This window comes from Hippocampus zosterae, chromosome 11 (genome assembly GCF_025434085.1).
Source record: "Hippocampus zosterae strain Florida chromosome 11, ASM2543408v3, whole genome shotgun sequence".
Classification (NCBI taxonomy): domain Eukaryota; kingdom Metazoa; phylum Chordata; class Actinopteri; order Syngnathiformes; family Syngnathidae; genus Hippocampus; species Hippocampus zosterae.
The window spans coordinates 17042273-17062538 of NC_067461.1; the positions used below are offsets into that span (position 1 = coordinate 17042273).

Here is a 20266-nt window from a genome sequence, read left to right on the forward strand (position 1 = left end):
TTTTTATGACAATGCTGATAAGAGGCCGTCTCTGGTCTTGCCCGCTATCAATCTTCTGTCTCTGAGGAGTCGGAGTCCCCTTTGGCATTTTGAGGTGAGCTGTCTCGGAAAGCTTTGAAGATGCTCCTTGACAATCCAGAAAAACGAGCGCGCGTGACGTCGCCTTCACGCTGCGCCGATTTCCTCACAGCTGACTGAGCGGCTTTCACCTCTGCGTGCATTTGAATGTTATCACCCATTGAAATGCTACTGTTTAAAATTGCGTGACGATTGCAATATTGACTTTACTTACACTTGAACGCAAAATTACAGGGCAGCACATTGCGCCTGGGATACACTTAACATATTGTTTTCACATCTTTCTTGCGCGTTATATGTAAATTTGAATTCATAGTCATGTAGCACATGGCTATGAGATACACATTGAAGTATCTTACCAAAAAATGATGGGATAAGTCGGACTAGACTGATAAAATGACACTTTGCAACAATATAAAGTGAATTTACAGCTTCTATTACTGTCCCCTCAAAATAACTAAACACACGAACATTGATGTATCTCGAATCAATCATGTCTGCACGGTGATTTTTAACAACTGGATAGCAGTTTACAATACTGCTCTCTTTCTGGGAGATGTTTTAATATGTTGTAGATCCTGATCTACCGGTAGATCTAAGACAGGTCCCAAGTAGATCCGAGGAGTGTCGAGAAGAAAAAACAAACAAACAACCATTTGTGTGTCTTTGTACATGTTAGTAATATATTTTTGTGTTAATATACACTGCACACTAATCATCTTATCAGTCTCATTTTCACAAAAAAATATGTAAAAAATAAAATAAAGCAGGTAAATCTTAAATTTGTGTGTGTGTGTGCGTGCGCGCGCCGGTAAGGGTAGATCCCGTGAGGTTAGTTGATCGAAAAGTACATCTTCGATCCAAAAAGTTTGGGCACCCCTTGCCTACAGCAAAGAAGAAATCGTTTTGTTTTTTGACAGAGAGGGCATACATCTCAAAACTGCAAACAATAATAAACAGTTTATATTACTACTCATCGACAGTTGCAATCAAAATAGGGCATGACTCTTTCTTTCTCTCCATAAAAGATCAGTTGATGCTGCTCTTCTGTTACATTGATCAATGTGACCATTATTCAGCACCTTTTTATTAACCACATGAAAAATAAACAATGGATACAGTTATGTATGTATCTTGTCTCATAGAAAATGACAAAGGACATCAATGTCGTTGAAATTTGTCATTCTTCCTGTACATCTGTCTAATGGTTAATAATCAGTACAAGTTAAACATTGGTCCATGATTGGCATCGTGTTTAGCCGGAAATCAGGACAAATCTGCCCTTTGGGAAAATCCATTCAAACACTTTGTCATTGTCATTTTTGTGAGGCAGTTGGATTTGGCAATACTGTATGTAATACAGTATGTACGTGTGTATATGTACAGTATATATCTAAAAAAAATCAGAAATTACATAAGAGGTAACAGACACCAATTCTGCAAAGCAGCACAATGTGAGAGCCGCAGCGACTGTATAAAATCACAAGCTGATGTACAACACTAGAATGAACCCAAAACATATTTGGCCAGAGAGGGACCAAATGTCATGTGTCTATTTCAAATCGGTCTTGTTCATATTCACGTGACAAGCCACATTCAATCTTCTTGTGTCTTTCACCTTTGAGGTGTGCGTCCAGTGGAGGGAACAGGCAGTAAAACAAGACTTCATACGATAACTCAACCTGTTATCCATTTCATTCTTACTCTGTTATAATAAGGCCTTCAGTAACCACATTGATTTGCTATTTATGAAATGATATACCCCTAAATGTGTATTTGACTGGTATTTGAAAATTACTAATCAAGTAAGCTAATTTTTTAACTCTTTCAGGCACAGCGGTGACTACAGTGGAGTGCTTATCATGTTATCAGGATACAGGATGCATGAAAGGGTTAAACAATATATTTTTTTCTAACCCAATACAAACATGCAACATTCTTTTGGGGGATGATTAAAGTAACCCCCCACACCCTCCCAAAAAAAGAAAGAATTGATAGATGGACTTAAACCAGATGACCTTTTGAAGACGACCAGACCCGTTCTCATTTGTGATTAAATCACTGTGAGATTGAACTCTTCTCACTGTTCATCCAGCTGATTTTAAACATGCTCCATATTTGAGATGTGTTCCTACCAGCCAACATTTGTGTTTGTGAACAGAGTGTGTTTCCACAATTCAGTAGAATTTCAAGCAAAAAAAAAAAAAAAGAAATCCTGTGCTAATTCAACAATGTAGATACTTTTGAGGTCACATGAAACTTTTTCTCATCACTCCACACTTTTATACTGAAAACACGAATGAATGCAGACCTCAAACCATTTTGAAACAGCAACACAGTTGATACATACTCTTTGATGTGGAGAGGGTTTCCTGCTGAATTCTCACATGGCTTCTTTTATGGATCGTTTCTCACCTTGCAGCTAAAACGTTTCGTCTAAACATTTACGTCCAGCCATGCCTGTATATGAAAAGACTGGCTTCATACAGGCCCCTCTGTGGTCCTGTAGGTATGATCTATGTTGGAATCCGTTTGTGTTTTGTGTCGAATAAATATACATACAGTGAGGAAAATTAAATCACATTTAAAAATGCACATGACATTCTTTTTGAGTATACTCAACACCCGATTCACCACCATCTTAAGGTTGTAACTAAAGTCTAGCTGGCTGTCTTATCTGATAATATCGAATGTTTTGGTTTAGAAGGTTAAGGAGAAGTCTCACATTCTGCTGCCGTGGTAGCAGAGAATTCATTGCAGCGGTTCAGCTATGAGCTGCTGACTGGGGTCTTGAGGGGGGGGGGGGGCAGGGCACAGCTCACTGCAAGGAGGCTTTAACCTTTTTCAGGGTGGCCTGAACCCTCCTTGTTTGACGATCAGTGGACTGCTGGGAATCAGCATCATCGGCAGCAGGCTGGAGGAGTATGTCGGAATTGCCAAGCTTGGTGATGCGGTGGCGAAGGTAGGTCTGCAAGTCCCGGTCCGGGCCGTAGGTGAAAATGACCTCCTGGAAGGCGTGGACTTGACTCACCACCTTCGCTATTCTCCTTTCAAAGACCATAATGGGATGATGAGAGGAAAATGAGATGGGATGAGAAACATAAAAACATAACATGAAAAATGTTTCTTGCAACTAATCTGGATATTTTTTCCAAAGTAGCTTCAGCATTTTTCGGTGACCTAATTTGGAGACAACATTGAAGGACCCTGGTTTCAGTCCATCCAGCTGTTGCTCTGCTTGTATCTGCTGGATCTATTGACCCGAGCATCTGGCTGTACCCAGCGGCAGCGAAGCATCTGGACCGCAACCTCTTTTCCAATCAAACCCACCTCCCACGGGCGCCATCTGCTATAGCAGTGCCACCCCTTAATTCAACAGCTGCATCATTTCTTTCCAACTGCCCCTTGCTGTGACTCAGCATCTGGTCAATCTGAAGGAGAGGAGTGGGTCGCTGCCATCCATGGATACTTGGTATGCATAAAGTAAGCCATTTTCAGTTCAAGGTATTTTTGGTTTGCACTAAAAGAATGTGTAGTATCTGTGCATGCATCCCGTATTACTTCAATTTCGAAAAAAAAAGGACAACATCAAACGCAAATTGAGGCCTGAGTTACTGTACGCATCGACAGGTACTTTGCAAACGGGAGAGACTTGTCTGCAGTCTTCCCTGTTATTCATGCGTCAGTGGAGATTTTTTTACTTTGAAAACCAGGGTCTCTGAAAACTCCGGCCAAACAAAATTTTTAATCAAAAGTCAAGGATAGCAGTTTATTCAACTGTCGTTAAAGTTAAGTCAAGTCAAGTGAACTTTATTGTCAAATGTGCTACATGTGCAACATACAGCACAGATGAAATTACATTCCTCAGGAGAGAGAGGAGCCGCTGCGGGTGCCCGCGCCACCATCAAAAGAACAGTTACTGTAATAACATGACTAGAAAATGCTTGCAATATCGCAACATGATTATTTATTTATTATTTATTATAACAATTTGAAATTCTGGCGGCCCGGTAGTCCAGTGGTTAGCACGTCGGCTTCACAGTGCAGAGGTACCGGGTTCGATTCCAGCTCCGGCCTCCCTGTGTGGAGTTTGCATGTTCTCCCCGGGCCTGCGTGGGTTTTCTCCGGGTGCTCCGGTTTCCTCCCACATTCCAAAAAAAACATGCGTGGCAGGCTGATTGAACACTCTACATTGTCCCTAGGTGTGAGTGTGAGTGCGAATGGTTGTTTGTTTCTGTGTGCCCTGCGATTGGCTGGCAACCGATTCAGGGTGTCCCCCGCCTACTGCCCGGAGAAGGCTGGGATGGGCTCCAGCACCCCCCGCGACCCTAGTGAGGATCAAGCGGTACGGAAGATGAATGAATGAATGAATGAATTTGAAATTCTGGTACAGATTTGACCAAATATCATTGAAGTTGACTTGCTTGATTTGCTTTCGTGGGTCACATAAAATGATGTGGTGGGCCTTGAGTTTGACACCTGTGATCTAGATGATCCTGCTTCGAGCCAAGACAAGGGTTGATACTTATGCCAGCTAAGGTGAAAGGCTAAATACACCTGGTGTCAGGTTTTGCGAGATGGTAGGTGGAGGACTCCAAAAAGCAGGGAGGCAGGGAGGAACAGGGTGGACTGACCAAGATGTATTGAACATAAATACAAACACAAATACACTGGAAAAATATAACTGAAGTACTCGAACAAAGTCCAGAAAAAAAACAAGGAACCGGAGTAGCACAAAATTAGGACAGAAACAAACCAAGACAGGACAGGAGAACACAGACACTCACAATGCTCCAATAAAGACTGGCAGAACCCAGGGAACTAAATACAAGCAAAGTGATGATACAACGAGAAACACCTGGACAAGACTCAAAGGGTGGAGGGAGCTGATTGGTTAAACACAAGGGACACAGATGACGAGAGCAGGTGCAGACAAAAAGGCCACATGAGGGGACAAAACCAAATGTAACCGAAACAAAAACATAACACCTGGGACTGATTTTGGGCAGGGCCATTGTGAACAAGGTATTTACGTAGGAATCTATACACTGTCATGTTTCATTTAACCTCTTACATTTTATCTTACCTAAGCTTTGGCCACTTGAATGCCCCGCTGGTGACCGTGAAGCCTCCGATTTCCAGCTGTTGAACATGCATGGCCAGGATGTGCGCTGACGGCAGGGTGGGTCTTCTCTTGTGTTCTCCCGCAATAAGACACATGTCATCACTCTTCAGGAAGACCTGAGGAGAAAGAAGTTAATCCATACATACATACGCATCAGGTCCGACATGAAAACACAGTTGTAAGTATGCCAAGTGGCGTCAATATAAGCAAAGAAGACTCATGGTGTCCAGTTCAGTGCCTTGCTCAAGGGCACCTTGACAGTCATCAGAATGGAGACAAGCGCATTTCCAACAAGTTGTTCTAGAGTCCATGTGAGTCCTTAACACAATTAATATGGTTCAAATGTTACTTATACAATGTTAGATGTCCGGTTAACGGTATTTTTTATTGGTGAGAGTTTGGACTCGGACACAGATTACAGTGGTAGTACCCTCTACTTTTAACGTCTCTTCAAACGGAATTTTGAAGTTAGGAAACGCCTCAACAGGAACATATAGCCTCTTGTTACAAAAGAAATTTCAAGATATGAAAGTTAAAAATACAGTTTGGTCTGCTGATCACAGCTCCGAGTTTCCTGAACGCAGTATACCTATAGCTGCTTTGCCATTGGCTATTACCTAGCATCCTATTGGCTAAGAGGGACCTCTACCGTATGTGTCAATGTATGTAGATAGATAGATATGTGTCAATGCAACGTCGTCATCATTCGTCCCTCGGGCCATGCCACTAATATAGACAACAAAGAATTTACTGTTGGGGTTTTCCTAGATCTAAAAAAAGCTTTTGACACAATAGATCACAGTATATTATTGAAAAAACTAGAAAGATATGGCATTAGAGGTGTAGCTTATAAATGGATAAAAAGTTATTTAGAAAACAGATATCAGTACGTGCAACTCAACAATAAAAAAACAAATCAACTGAAAATCACTCACGGAGTACCTCAGGGGTCAGTGCTTGGTCCAAAACTATTCATCTTATATATAAATGATATCTGCAAGGTCTCAAAACTATTTAAATGTGTCCTATTTGCTGATGATACAACTTTCTACTGTTCTGGAATAAATCTGAAACAGCTCCTGACAACCGTAGAAAACGAATTAAACAAATTAAAAAACTGGTTCGACAGAAATAAATTGTCACTTAACCTGAAAAAATCGAAGTCAATTGTTTTTGGCACAAGACCAATCAAACACCAAGCTAAAATTATGGTAAACTCAATTGAAATAGAAAGAGCGTATGAAACCAAGTTTCTCGGATTAGTAATAGACTCAAAGCTATGTTGGAAACCACATATCGATAACGTAAAAAGAAAAATAGCCAAGACCGTAGGGATCCTCTGCAAAACCAAGGAAGTGCTAAATAAGAGATCCTTGTACACATTATACACTTCATTATTATTACCATACATGACCTACTGTGTGGAAATATGGGGAAATGCCTGCAAAACAAACACACTCCCTATTCTCAAACTACAAAAAAAAGCAATTCGAATTATTAATAGATCAAAATATACGGAACCCACAAATCCACTATTTATTAAATTAAATACGATGAAATTTTATGACCTGGTTGACTTTAAAATCGCCCAATTAATGTACAAAGCACACAATAACCTGCTCTGCCAAAACATTCAGAAGTTTTTTGAAATTCGAGAAAGCAACTATGAATTAAGAGGTACCAACTTATTCAAAAAACTCAAAACAAGAACAAACATCAAGAAAAGAAGTGTATCTAGCAAAGGTGTTAATCTGTGGAACAATCTCAAAACGAACCTAAAAATGAGTAAATCGCTTGCTGAGTTCAAAAACAAATTCAAAAAAATAGTACAAACAACCTACACCAATCAGAGGTATTGCAATATCCATTATGAATACAAGAGAAAATTGACACAAGAGTGCCAGGGTGAGGATGTATATAATCCCGATACAAACCAAAAGTTGTGAAAATATCACGGTTAAGGGTAAAGTATGAGCCTTAATGGAGACTTCTTCTTACTTTTTCTTTTCTGATTGATAGAAAAATGATTTAGTAGATATAAACACATAACGGGGTAGGACTAGATAAGTTTTTTTACTTCATCCTACTCCCTTGAACATAATAACTGTGTTGAATGAAGAGTGATTTCTTTCTTTTACTTTTTTATCTACCTTATTTTCTGTCAAATTATTACTGTATATGTTTTATGTTCAATAAACAAACCAAACCAAACCAAACCAAACCATGGGGCGCTACGATAGTTTTACGTAAATGTGAATCACCCAGAAAAAAGTGTTCAACAGTAGTGCGATCGCTGACTATGCTGATATTTGCCTTGTTCGTAACAAAACACCCAAAAAAAAAACACTTCTGAGAGAGAACATGAACTAAAGAGGTAAAAAACTATGAAGATGCAGCTAAAAATTAAATAACCATAGTTTTTATTCTTTATTCTTTGTTTTTTAAATAATGCACAACTCTCATTTTTTGTGCAATAATCTAATTGTAACATGTATTTGTTACATCATTTGATGCATTTTTATGCTTTAGAAAACATTTGTCAGAATTTTGACGGGGTCTGCAACAGATTAAGGCATTTACATGGAAAACGTGTATCTACTTACAAAATTTACATTTCTTCCAGGTCCAATTAATTTCGTAAGTAGAGGTACCATTGTATTCCAATTATTCCCGATGGAAAATTGAATCGTGAAAGCTGATTCAATCAAAGTGTGATTAGCTTCATAGCACGGTTGAACTAATGTAAGGGCAAACATTCCAATACTTTTTTCCATATCGTGCATTGTGGCGTCAAAGTGACTGCTTCAGAGGCCAGCTTCATGTTAGCATTTCCAACAAGAGTTTATTCATGTATCAGGTTCTTTTAGAGGTAAGTTTTAGTGGAAATACCAGCTGTGAGCACATGTGACTTGTTTTCCGATTGATTTCTTTGCCCTGAAGCCCAATTTTAAAATATGTGGCCAGACTGGCCTTCAGATTGGCAATCCCCGAGTGTACTCACACACACACGCACACACATGCACGCGCACACACACACCTACATACACACAAATGTGCACCTGTACGGCTCGTAGCTCCTCCAGAATCTCAAGCATCTTGGAAGACAGATGTTTCCAAGCCTGTGATAGAAAAAGGAAGATATTTTTTGTTTTTTAATTCTATACAGCACAGTGTAGCTTTAAAGTAGCCCTGAGCGAAGCAGTGTTGGAAAAATAAAACATGTAGTGTATTTCACTGGAAGTCATTCTCACCACAGATGTTCAGACTTAAACATTAGAAAAGAAATTGTGAATCAGCCTTACTGGTAATTGCCTGACCATCACGTTCTCCAAACCTTCGAGGACTTGCATGGCTGTTGCAAAATTCCGGGATTCATAGCAATGCTTCCCAATCCACAGATATTTTGTTAGCAAGGCAATTTGTTCCTGGATGAGAGGAGGGCATGTAAAAATGAGGGAAACAAATTACTTAAGCCCGTAACTCCCTGAGCGGAGAAGCTTTCGCGAGTGTTTGCGTACATAGCAAATGTTGCTTTTTCTTCAGGGTTGGTTGAAGGAGGTTACTGTTTTACTGTTGTTATAACTGTTCGCAAATGTCTGGCATTATATTGCATTGCCCCTTTTGAACAACATAATAAGATGATAAGCTGTCCACTGTAGTAACCGCTGTCCCTGAAAAAGTTAATTTTGTAATCATTTGTGGATGGTGAGTGTATATTGTGATCTTTTTGTTTGAGTTATAGGTTATTCTGGACTATGCTATAATTATGTAGTTTAACAGCATAATGAGCATTTTAAAGATTTACTGTACACACACACACTCACACACACACACAAGCACACGTACCCCCCCCCCCCCCCCCCGGCCCCACACACACACACATCACTTTTGCCACCCCAAATGGATTGTACTTTTTGCACACCTCACCTTGACTGAGTCGCAGATGACTATTTCGCAGGCGATCCATTTCATAACACTGTCAGAGTAAGCAAGCAGCTGCTGGAGGAAAGGCTCTGATGACGTTCCTCCGTGCGGTAGGCTGCTGCCCTCTGCTGGTGGAGTTTGCGAGGACCTAGTACTTGAGGTGCTGTTGGACAAGGAATGTTGGGGAAAAAATATTGACAAGATATATTATTTTAAATTGTGTTTTCACATTTTACCACCACATTGTGATTATTTGTATTTCAGGAATAAGCATGGGAAGTTCAACAAATTGGATTATTTTTGCTGAACAGATTAACTTTTGCTTGTGGACTGTTAAAACAATGTTGATTTTAAAAAGACAAAAAAAAAGTCAAATGTATTTTTCTTAATTCTGACTGAAACTCTGCTGCCCATCTTAAGACAAGGATCCCCTCCACCCACCACATCACTTCAGTTCTGCAACAACTCCTGTTTATTTTTTGATTAATTTGTGTTTTGTGTTCAATTTTCATTATGCTGCACTGTTACACTTGAAATAGTTTTGCCCTCGCAAAAAAAGTTGAATTGAGGGAAATGTGTATTATCTAGTATTAGTGGTATTTGGATCGAATAATATGCAATAAGCAATAGCTAACTTTACATTCTAAAAGTGCAATGATTCTTGCCGATAGATCGAACTGAATACTGCTGAAAAACGATAATGATTTGGATTTCCAACTTGTGGACAGTAAAATAATACTATAATACCGCTGTAGAACTTACTCGTCTTTCCTTGAGGGCTTATCAATGATGCCTTGTATTCTGGAGTTGAGGAAATGAACCGGATGACATCCGTGGAAAATGTCCTGCATTTTAAAAATTGCGTGAAACTAATGACTCATCCACGATGTGATGTCTCTCTCTAGTGTTCAAGAAAAACAAGCATCAATATCCGTTCAAGACAATTTGACACACCTGGTGACTCCTCATTCATCCATTCTCACAGCGGCCATATATGGCTTGGGAAGAAAAGTCACATGGCTGACATTGTAGTAAGAGTGATAAGATGGTCTAAGTATCCTGCCAACAAAGCTATAGAGACTTGAATCTGCAATCTTCTAGTTGGGAAATTGGAGAAGTTTACTGGACTAAAGCTTATTGGAAACATATTTAAAAAAAACATTTTATACCTGCTGCAGAAGGGTGAGTTGCTGAGCGACATGCTTTGCACTGTAATTTTTCTGGCTGAAGGTGAGTTTCTCATCACTGCTGGAAGGGTCATACGCCAGGGAGATGGAGCAAGGCACAGGCAGAGCTGCAGCTATGGAGAAGGCCTTCTCTTTTGGAATGGGTGCTGAAGCTTCCACCACTGTTTCCTTTCGTACCAATTTACAAGAATTAGAGAAGTTGTGGTTTTGCAACAATTAGAGAATTTGAATTAGACAACAATTACTGTCGTGTTACATCATGGCTTTGAGCTCATTTTGATAGTATTCAAGAATGGTTACCGGTACTTAAAATATCAATTTCCCATGACAGTAAAAAATAGCCCTTGATAACAAAGACGATAAGAGGACATTTTTGCTCTGACTAACCTTTTTCACCTGATCCTCAGTCGACAATGGACCCCAAAAGGATTGCGCAATACAACCAATTTGACTCTCTCTCCTTGTGCTCCAAATTGTCCTTGGAGGACTGTGGAGAGCAGCAAGTAGGACCCGCCCTCGCACATCCGCTGGAATTACCTGGCAGAAAACAAGAACCCGGATCAGATAACCATTATTGTCCTCAACCATTTTAATTTCCTCTGAATATGTTTGATTAATTCCAATATCAGTAACTACTGTAAAATGATCCGTTTCTCTGAATTTGCAAATGACTGTTGCAATGGACTGTTTTGTTACCCTACAAACCAGTGATTCTGAACTGTTGTCACTCTACATCTGTAATTTTCAAATGTTGCAAAGTAATGATCCACTTTTACAGAACATAATTTTTTTTAAATATGTATTTTTTTAACAGATTTTTTTTTGTCATAATATTTTGCAGTACATAGTGTTTTGTGTTATAATTGTGTGGTTACCACATTATGAAGGAAGTTTTCTAAAACATCCACAATGTTGGAGTTAGGCATGAAGTCAACTGTTTTGCAATCCATAATCCATACGTGCAACAAGTCCAAACTGCGGTGCATGATGTTAGCACGACTTTCCGATCTATCTGGAAAGTCTCTGTCAAAATCAAAGCAGTATGTTCATGTGGCATTTGCTATTGAAGCTCGTATTATGCTCATTGTGCATTCATGTTATACCTGACTACGCTGATGAACATCTCCATAATAAACTGCAGTAACTGCTCAGAAGTGCAGAAAAAGCGATACGTATACAGGAACTGCTGGATGAACCCCTCTGAAGCAGCGTTTCTGTGCAAAAACAAAATGGAGTGTGACACTAAATATATGATGGTGAGTTGTGTGTGAAGAGAGGGAGAGAGAGAGAGAGAGAACTCTGTTTTACCTGCCAACTGAGTAGAAGCACCTGTGGTGAAAGACAAACTGTGGCAGGATTTACTTTCTGGACCTGGATTTGACACCTCAGTCTCAGATCCATTTATTGACTGTACATGGCAAGATTTAGTATGATGTGCAGGTATGACATTTTGATAAAACTGAAAAAAAAAAACACTTTCCATTTTTTTCAGCTCTCACTTTTAATGTTCTAATCATAACAACATACCAGGTCTACACAATGATAGATTATTAAAACAATCCAATTGACTGTTTTATAAAAAATGTATTACATATATCCATCCATCCATTTTCTGAACCGCTTGATCCTCACTAGGGTCGCGGGGGGTGCTGGAGCCTATCCCAGCTGACTTCGGGCAGTGGGCGGGGGACACCCTGAATCGGTTGCCAGCCAATCGCAGGGCACACAGAGACGAACAACCATCCACGCTCACATTCACACCTAGGGACAATTTAGAGTGTTCAATCAGCCTGCCATGCATGTTTTTGGAATGTGGGAGGAAACCGGAGTACCCGGAGAAAACCCACGCAGGCCCGGGGAGAACATGCAAACTCCACACAGGGAGGCCAGAGCTGGAATTGAACCCGGTACCTCTGCACTGTGAAGTCGACGTGCTAACCACTGGACTACCGGAACGCCCACATTACATATATATTTAACATAATAAAGTTGCATGGCCCATTCGAAAAATTAATTGGCCACTTTTGACTGCCAGTATGGGACCCTGAAATCAACTAGCTAGCTTAGCACATGTCTACTTTCTTTTGGCAGTTGGCAAATAATACCTTTGGGTGCATTACTGCCAGCTTCTTAAGCATGTGGGGAAAAAAATGGTTGCACAAAATGATTCTGAAAACGTAGCCAACAGTGGCCCAAAAACCGAGGTACGGACTCAACTGAGAGTTAACTGCCCTTTAATTAACATCCTGGTAAACATCCAGACTCCTCTGTCCAAGTTATAAAGTTTTATTAAAATATACATGTATGTGGGGTTATTTAAGATAATCCTTTAAAAACACACACTGTAAAGGGAAACCGAACGATTGCAGATAAAAGTAATTCCTTGGTGGATAGAGCACATTTCTTTCTTGGTATTTTTTTTAACCGACTCTGTAAGGTAGGGGTCACCAACATTTTTTAAACTGATGGCTACTTTTGGGATAATTACTGATGTGAAGGACTACTTTTTTCTCTAATGCATTGTCTTTGAAGACCACAAGGACTAAGTTTCAAATCCAGCTCCAAATGGGAAAGGAAATAATCAATCTTCCTGAGACCTGAACATGTGTGCAAGATCTCACATGAATCGACTTTGTATGCAGAACTGGTTCATTGTGCGGCGTCATACAGGCAGAGTGAAAATGACCGCATCAACATTTAAAAATACCTTGCATACAGGTATGCCATGAGACCGAGAGAAGTCCCTGCTTGCAGATTTCTTTTTCCTTTGCAAGTTGCAAAGCTCAAGATGGAAGTGTCCTCGGAGGTTTGGACAGCCAAAGAGTTCAGCCCACAAGCAGACAAAGAGGTCAGTACTGCAATGTCTGAACCCCACTGATCCACACTCTTTGCCTGCAGGACACCAAGAAATCATTCGTCGGTACAAAAAGCAAATATGAAGTGAAGTATGGGGGAGAAGGACTTCCATAGCACCTCTAGGTATTTCTTGACATTATCCAAGAAGATCACTTTGGATCTCAGTTCTTCAAGCTGGGCCTTGAGTTTGGACAGTATCCCTTTGTTCTCAAAACCTTTGGCACAAAGACATTTTTTTTCTCCATTAAAAGATTAAAAGACACTAATACCATAATAGCGTACAGAGTGGAAACAAACCTTTTTTTTTCTCTTGCTGAACCAGTTTCTGGTAGAAAGTTCTCATTTTCTTAAGATTCCTTGTTTCAATGATCAGTTGCTGCTGCAGCTCCTGTTCAAGATAAAAGGGATGGAGACTCACATTTTTTTAATTTCACAATTCTTTGAAGATGCCACTGGGCATTAACACAGTGATTTTATTTTTGTCCTCTCTCATCACTATGGTAACAGAAGCAACAGATCCTTTGATGTAAACTGGGGGAAATTACAGTCGATTTAAACTTAACATGAGTTGGTGGCTGCTACAGTGCCATGAAAAAAGTATTTGCCCCCTTCCTGATTTCTGTATTCTTTGCATATTTATCACACTCAAAGATTTCAGTTCATCAAACCAATTTTAATATCACAAAGAGACGATCAAATGGGTCAGGGAGGAGGTCTTGCCCCAAGTGGAGGAGTTTAAGTATCTTAGGATCTTGTTCACAAGCAAGGTCATGAAGGAGCAGGAGATCAACAGGCGTATCGGTGCAGCGTCTGCTGTGATGTGGACTTTGTATCGGTCTGTCGTGATAAAGAAGTTGCTGAGCCAAAAGGCGAAGCTCTCAAATTAACGATTGATCTACGTTTGTCTGGGCTTCCTTGCTGAAGCTGTTGCCTCCGTGACCGAACTCCAGATAAGCAGTAGAAGATGGATGGATAGACAGACACAGGGAAAAATATCCAAAACTACCTTTCCCGCTGTGCTAAAGTAATTGCCCCCTGAACCTAAGAATGGGGTGTGCCACGCTTGGGTGCAATAACTGAAATCAAACATTTGCGATCATTCTTTGCAGAATCGCTTCAACTTTGCCAGATTCAAGGGTTTTCAAGCATGAACTGCACATTGAAGCTCATACCACAGCGTCTCAATTGGATTCAAATCCAGACTTTGACTTGGCCACTCCCAAAATGTTTTTTTTTTTTTTTTTTTACCCATTGAGAGGTGGACTTGCTGGTGCGTTCTGGATCGTTGTCCTGCTGTATGAGCCAAGAGCGGCTGAGTTTGAGGGTGCAAACTGATTGCCAGACGTTCTTCAGGATTTTTTTGGTAAACAGTGGAATTCATCGTCCCATCAATCGTACCAGGTTGGCCTGGACCATCACACTGCCACCACCATGCTTCACTGTTGGCAAAAAATGTCTTTTTATGAAATGCTGTGCCATTTTTACCCCAGACGTAATGGGCCGCATATTTTCCAAAAAGTAAAATTTTTGATTCATCAATCCACAAAATGTTTTTCTGAACGCCTTGCGGGTCATCAAAATATCTTTAGGCAAAAGAGAGATGAGCCTTTATCTCCTTTTGGACAGCAGTGGTTTTCACCTGGGAACTCTCCAATGGATGACATTTTTGGCCAGTTCTTGGAATGTTGTTCTTTGTTCTTTTGTTACTTCACGGATGAGTCGTCGTCACATTCTTGGAGTTATTTTAACTGGTCGACCACACCTGGGAATGCTTGCCACTGTTTCCATTTTTTATCCATTTGTGAATAATGGATCTGGATAATGGGTAGTGGTTTGTTGGAGCCCCAAATTATTGGAAATGGCTGTGTAACATTTCCTGAATGTTGAATTTCGTGGCATGGTGTCTTTGTTTCTTGAGATCTTGTAGCCAACTTAACTTTGTCTGACACATTCTATTTACTATTTATTTCTTAATTCAACAAATGTGGTGCTTGTGTGTTGCCTGTGAAATCAAACTCAGTTTTCCCAAAATGCTCGTTAGTCACAGTTACTATGTGATTTAACAAGGGGGAAGGCAATTACTTTTTCACGTAGGGACAGGTAATTTCGGATTTTTTTGTGTGCCATAACGAATTAAATTGGCATTTAGAAACTGCATTTGGTATTTCCTTGGGTAGTCTCTGTGTGATATTAACATTAGTTTGATGAACTGAAACCTTAGTGTGTGATAAAAAGAACACAGAAATCAGGAAGGGGGCAAATACCTTTTCATAACACTGTATGTCCACAGCTTTCCTATAGAGAAGTAGGTCACCACATAGTGTGCACATCCCAAAAAATAATTCATTAATATTCATTTGCAAATGATAACTTTCTCTGCCGAGGGCGAATTTCAACTATTTTAATATTCCAATCCAGTTTGCAGAAAATAACTAATGCAAATTATCTTAGAATTCCCCCATCTGCTCTCATCCTATTTACCCCGAAGCTTGACAGTGCTCCACTTGCAGCAAATAAAATTAAAGTGGAATTCCACTGTAGTGTGGTGAATGGGAATGCATGAGGTTGTGTCACTAAATTCAATTACCTATAGTACCGGTATGTGAATACAGTGGACACTCCGATAGGGACCGGGCAGGCCCAAAACCTACGTGTAATTGACGTCCGTTGAAATGCATTAGTTCAAAAAACAAAAAAACAAACAACCAACAAACACTAACCCAAAACCGACAACAAAAAATGTGCATTGGCAAATCTTCAGGTACCGAACTGCGAGTATGTGAGGGTCGACTATTTAGGGTTGGACAAAAATATCATCATTAAAGTCCGTATTGCAATGAGCGGCATGTGCGTACTTAGCTAAATGTTTTTTTCATCAGGGTTTATTCAAGGCCATGATCACTTCCACAGATGCAATGAAATTTTGCACGTTTAAATTTTCCTGGCAGTGAATAAAACTGTTTGTGACCGGTAAAACTGCTGAGGAATGCCTGAAGAATGTCTTCGCAACAGTTTGCGCCCTTAAATGAACCCTGATGAAAAATCAACATTCGGGCCATGTGCAAAGATTCGCCAACCCTCCCCGCTCAGTGAGATACGGACTTTAGGCCCAATTTAACTTTTTTGTTACATCAGATCTGCTTATGTACTTGTTGACATTTCAAAACAAATGTGACGTCAAAGGTGAACAGTGATGTGACACGCATGTAATCGAGTGAGAGGACAAAAGACGATGTCACGCGGCAGTGTTTAAGGAAGTAAATATGGTCCAGCGTATAGGGACTCATCATCTTACATCGACAGAGGAGCGATGTGTAAAGAGGTAGAAATATTTTGGGAGAAACGCATTTTGATCTCCTAATTACATGGAGATCTCTGCTAAAGACGACGTCAAGTCATTGCCGTGTGTACTAAATAAAGTGTCTGCGTGGCAGATTTACTACAAACACCACAAATGTCCACTTGATGCTTCATGTTTCAAGTTATATTAAATTCAAGTCAACACTGTGACACAAAACAACGCCTTGCCCATACTGGGCTTTTGGTGATGTCTAGGTTGGATGTGTAAGGATGAGCGTTTACAATGCAGATGCATCGCATACATATCTGATTTATATCTACATATAAAAGAGGCTCAGGTCAGATTTGTATTTGTGGATTCAAAGAAAAGCGGGTGTGGGAGAGAATGGGGGAATACACCGCAATAAAAACCAACAGAAGAAACAAGATACAGTATATTGAAAAAAAATATTGGAAAAAATCCTGAAAAAAAAAACCCAAAGGAAAAGACTAATCTGGCGGTGTCAAACTGTGGGTTCCAATGCATCAGAAAAAATATATATCATTACTGTTAAAGGTCAAGTACTGTATAACTCAATGGAACAACGTTTAAAATTTACACCCACCTGTGTTTTCACATCCAGGCACGGCGATTCTGTATACTGGCCAAGACTCATGGCATATTCAATCACATCTGCGCTAAAACAATCCTCTCCAAAGAAAGCCAAGTCCCAGGCTGGCCTGAAGTTCAGGTCTGGTCTGGATGTCTGCTCTGAAAGCAGAAAATTGCTTTCGTCCATTTCTTCTGAGCGGTCCAAACTCATCTGTTCTTCACAAGTATCAGCCAAACTCCTCGTCCCCTCGGAATGACAGTCAGCTTCCGAAGAGCTTTCATGACTGACCCCAGCAGAATGGTCTCCTCTCTCAGTGAGCCCTGCGTCTGAACCGTCGTCCATGTCTGCTCACACCAGAGGAGTGTGCAAAGATGGGTCAGTGAGGAGAAACAAAGAGGGCTGACTGAATCACATGGGCAGTGAAAAAAAAGATTGAGTTAAGAGCAACACACTGAATAAGCCATCAGCACTGAGGAGGCAGTTGTATTTCAACTGCACAATGAATCCACTGTGATGAGCTTAAAGGCAATTAAAGCTGAACTCCTTTTCCATTCCTCACCATCTTTTTTTTTTCCCCCTTATGTTTTATTCGAATCAACAATGTGATGTTAGACACAAGAAGACACCATAGATGCAAATGTGTGTTTAGTATCATTGAAGATCTTATCTTGTACTTTTGCTAGCATGCCTAAATTTAACAGGCCTCAATCTTGGGGGGGGGGGGGGGGGGGGGGGATAAAAAATAAAAATAAACCAGCCTCAGTTCATGTGACCTTCGCCAGCAACAGAGAAAGAAGATGTTTTGAAAAGCACAAGACAACAGCTTTGGGATCAAGAATACCTCTTCTAATTGTGGTCATTCCCTCATTTCTCCCCTGATTTCGGTAGCTTGTCTAATGTTTGAAAACGTATTTATTTCGGTCCAAAACAAAGATTATTCATTTTGCTTTCCTGGAGGATTACATAAATCTGAGAATATTTAGTGTTGATAGGATGGAATTCCAAACATTTGGAAAAAGTAAAGCAGGATCTATAAATGAATTATTGAATTTCAGAATAAGTATCTATTAATTTGCTCATCGATGAGTTGTTATTAATTGATTATCATTAATCACAATGCACTTCTAATTTCCAACATGAAAAGGTCTGGACTCCAGTTATTTTCCACAATTAAACAATGATGTGAACATTTCAAGATTTAAATTTGAGACACCTGTTGTTGCAAAACATTTGATGTCACAGATGTGACATGTCATTTACACAACCTTTGTTAAAGGCATTTCAATAGAGTCACTGCACTCAAACGTATAAATTAAAAAAAAAAAAAAAAAACAAAGAAGCCAGCATCGAAATAACTGCTAATATCTGTAAAATTCAACGGGATATCTTTAGAAGTAGGTTGATGGTACTGATTGAATAAAAACACACGAAGGAAGTCAATGTCGTGGCGAGCATTTAGCGCTCAAATCCACTTGCAGAACGCACCAATATGTGGTTCCCAGACTTCTTCTTCTAACACTTCTTCTGTGTTAAAATGAAGTTACTTCTTTTCTGCAAAATAAAATATAGCCTTCATGACCAAGAGATGCACATGGTTGAAACATCATGAACCTGAGGTTTCTTTAGGATATTCAGACTACCGGTAAAATGAGAAGGAAAGAACAGTCAAACCAGTAATCTGCCAATATGGAGATACTTAGTCAATCACCTCTACCGTGTTGCATTATAAAAAGCAACAATAAAAAGTCTCCAAAAGACGATCCCTGTCAATTTCCACACTCCCTTACAGTATTGATCACCTCAACAGTAGAGGTGAGATGTGACGCCACACATTTTAAAGACTCTTTAAAGACAGAGCACAAGACCATGAAATCAAATGAAGTGAAAAACATCTGCAAGAACAGACTTTACCAATGGGTTGGTCCTCTTTTGATTCCTTAGTGCACATAAATGAAAAGAGACATGAACACAATTGCTGGTTTTCATTCATGTTTCCATTGAAACACCTAAGTACTCCCCCTCAAGGGATTTACACATCATTAACAGTGGAGAGGAGATTCAACATACCTCCTCAATGTGGTTCGACACTGCTCAGCATTCAGTCAGACAAAACTTGTTACCACGGGCAACACTAATGGATCTTAGATTATGCATACACACATTCATGTTCAATGAAATTCTGTCCATGCATTGCACTCAGTGTGCACACAGATATAAGAGTGCAGAGGACATGCTACTGTCATGAACCTCATTATAATAATGATGAATAAAAAGATCTGAATCTAATTCATTTCGAGTGATCCAATCACCTACACGAAAACTGCTCTTGAAGGGAGACATTGTTCTCCTTTGGACATAATATTCAACTACTAAACTGCTATATGAAGTCTGGATAGATAAAACCAAAGCTGAGTTATTTGCAAGGAAAACACAACGCTACGTATGGAGAGAGGGGAAAAACATTCCATCTCATAGTGGAAGTAACAGGGGGCAGGGGGCATCATTGCTTTTTTGCTTGTGTATTAACTATCATCGCTGAAAAATTTCAATTTCCACGTTCATTAAGACATTTTACAGGAAAATGTATGAGCATCTGTCTGTGAATTTAAATTGAACAGAAGATATGTGATGCAAGATGGCATCGGCAACAGTGTGGGTACTGGTAATCCAGTTAGCTATCAGGAGTAACGGAATACATGAACCACTGTTGCGTATTCAGGATAATATACTGTATATATCGTGTATTCTGTTAAAATTGCAAGAAGAAAAAGACACAAAATCTGATTACATGTAACGTATTTTTGTACTATAAGTGTACCTTTTCCCAAAAGCCAAAAGTGCACCCCGTAATCCGATGCGCCTTATGTATGGTGTTACACAGTTTCTTTATATTCCCCATTGAGTTGTTTCCCTGTTATCGTTCCCATGTCATCTATTGGTGATTATTAGCAGGAACTAATTGTAACGTAAAAGGGTTCTGGCCGACACGATTTCACATGTGCATTCGCCAACAAACTCTCAACTCTCAAACACACACCTACTTAGTGAGCTTAGCGCAGCCATTATGAAACGAACATCATACCAAAAGCAGAGTTGACTCATGACTAAATGAAGGAATGAGACAAGCAAGACTTCTCATGATATTTCGCCCCTTGTGGATGTGTGTCACAAGGTTTGTCTGCCTTTTTGTTGAATGAATAGTC

General features: G+C 39.8%; 1 protein-coding gene across 1 annotated transcript in view; it reads right to left on the bottom strand.

Annotated features, from left to right (window-relative positions):
• Window positions 1-1245: 1245 nt before the first annotated feature.
• The window catches only part of LOC127610801 (kinase non-catalytic C-lobe domain-containing protein 1), a 33528-nt gene continuing 14507 nt past the window's right edge, over window positions 1246-20266 (bottom strand). Inside the window, exons 15-29 of the mRNA XM_052081243.1 lie at window positions 18975-19082; window positions 17076-17407; window positions 13468-13558; window positions 13288-13385; window positions 13022-13206; window positions 11418-11528; window positions 11190-11337; window positions 10702-10851; window positions 10297-10482; window positions 9890-9972; window positions 9131-9290; window positions 8506-8628; window positions 8263-8322; window positions 5165-5319; window positions 1246-3125 (exon numbers count right to left, since the gene is read on the bottom strand). Of these exons, the coding sequence (XP_051937203.1) occupies window positions 2897-3125; window positions 5165-5319; window positions 8263-8322; window positions 8506-8628; window positions 9131-9290; window positions 9890-9972; window positions 10297-10482; window positions 10702-10851; window positions 11190-11337; window positions 11418-11528; window positions 13022-13206; window positions 13288-13385; window positions 13468-13558; window positions 17076-17407; window positions 18975-19082 (2219 nt within the window). The 3' untranslated portion in view covers window positions 1246-2896. The remainder of the gene's footprint in view (window positions 3126-5164; window positions 5320-8262; window positions 8323-8505; window positions 8629-9130; window positions 9291-9889; window positions 9973-10296; window positions 10483-10701; window positions 10852-11189; window positions 11338-11417; window positions 11529-13021; window positions 13207-13287; window positions 13386-13467; window positions 13559-17075; window positions 17408-18974; window positions 19083-20266) is intronic.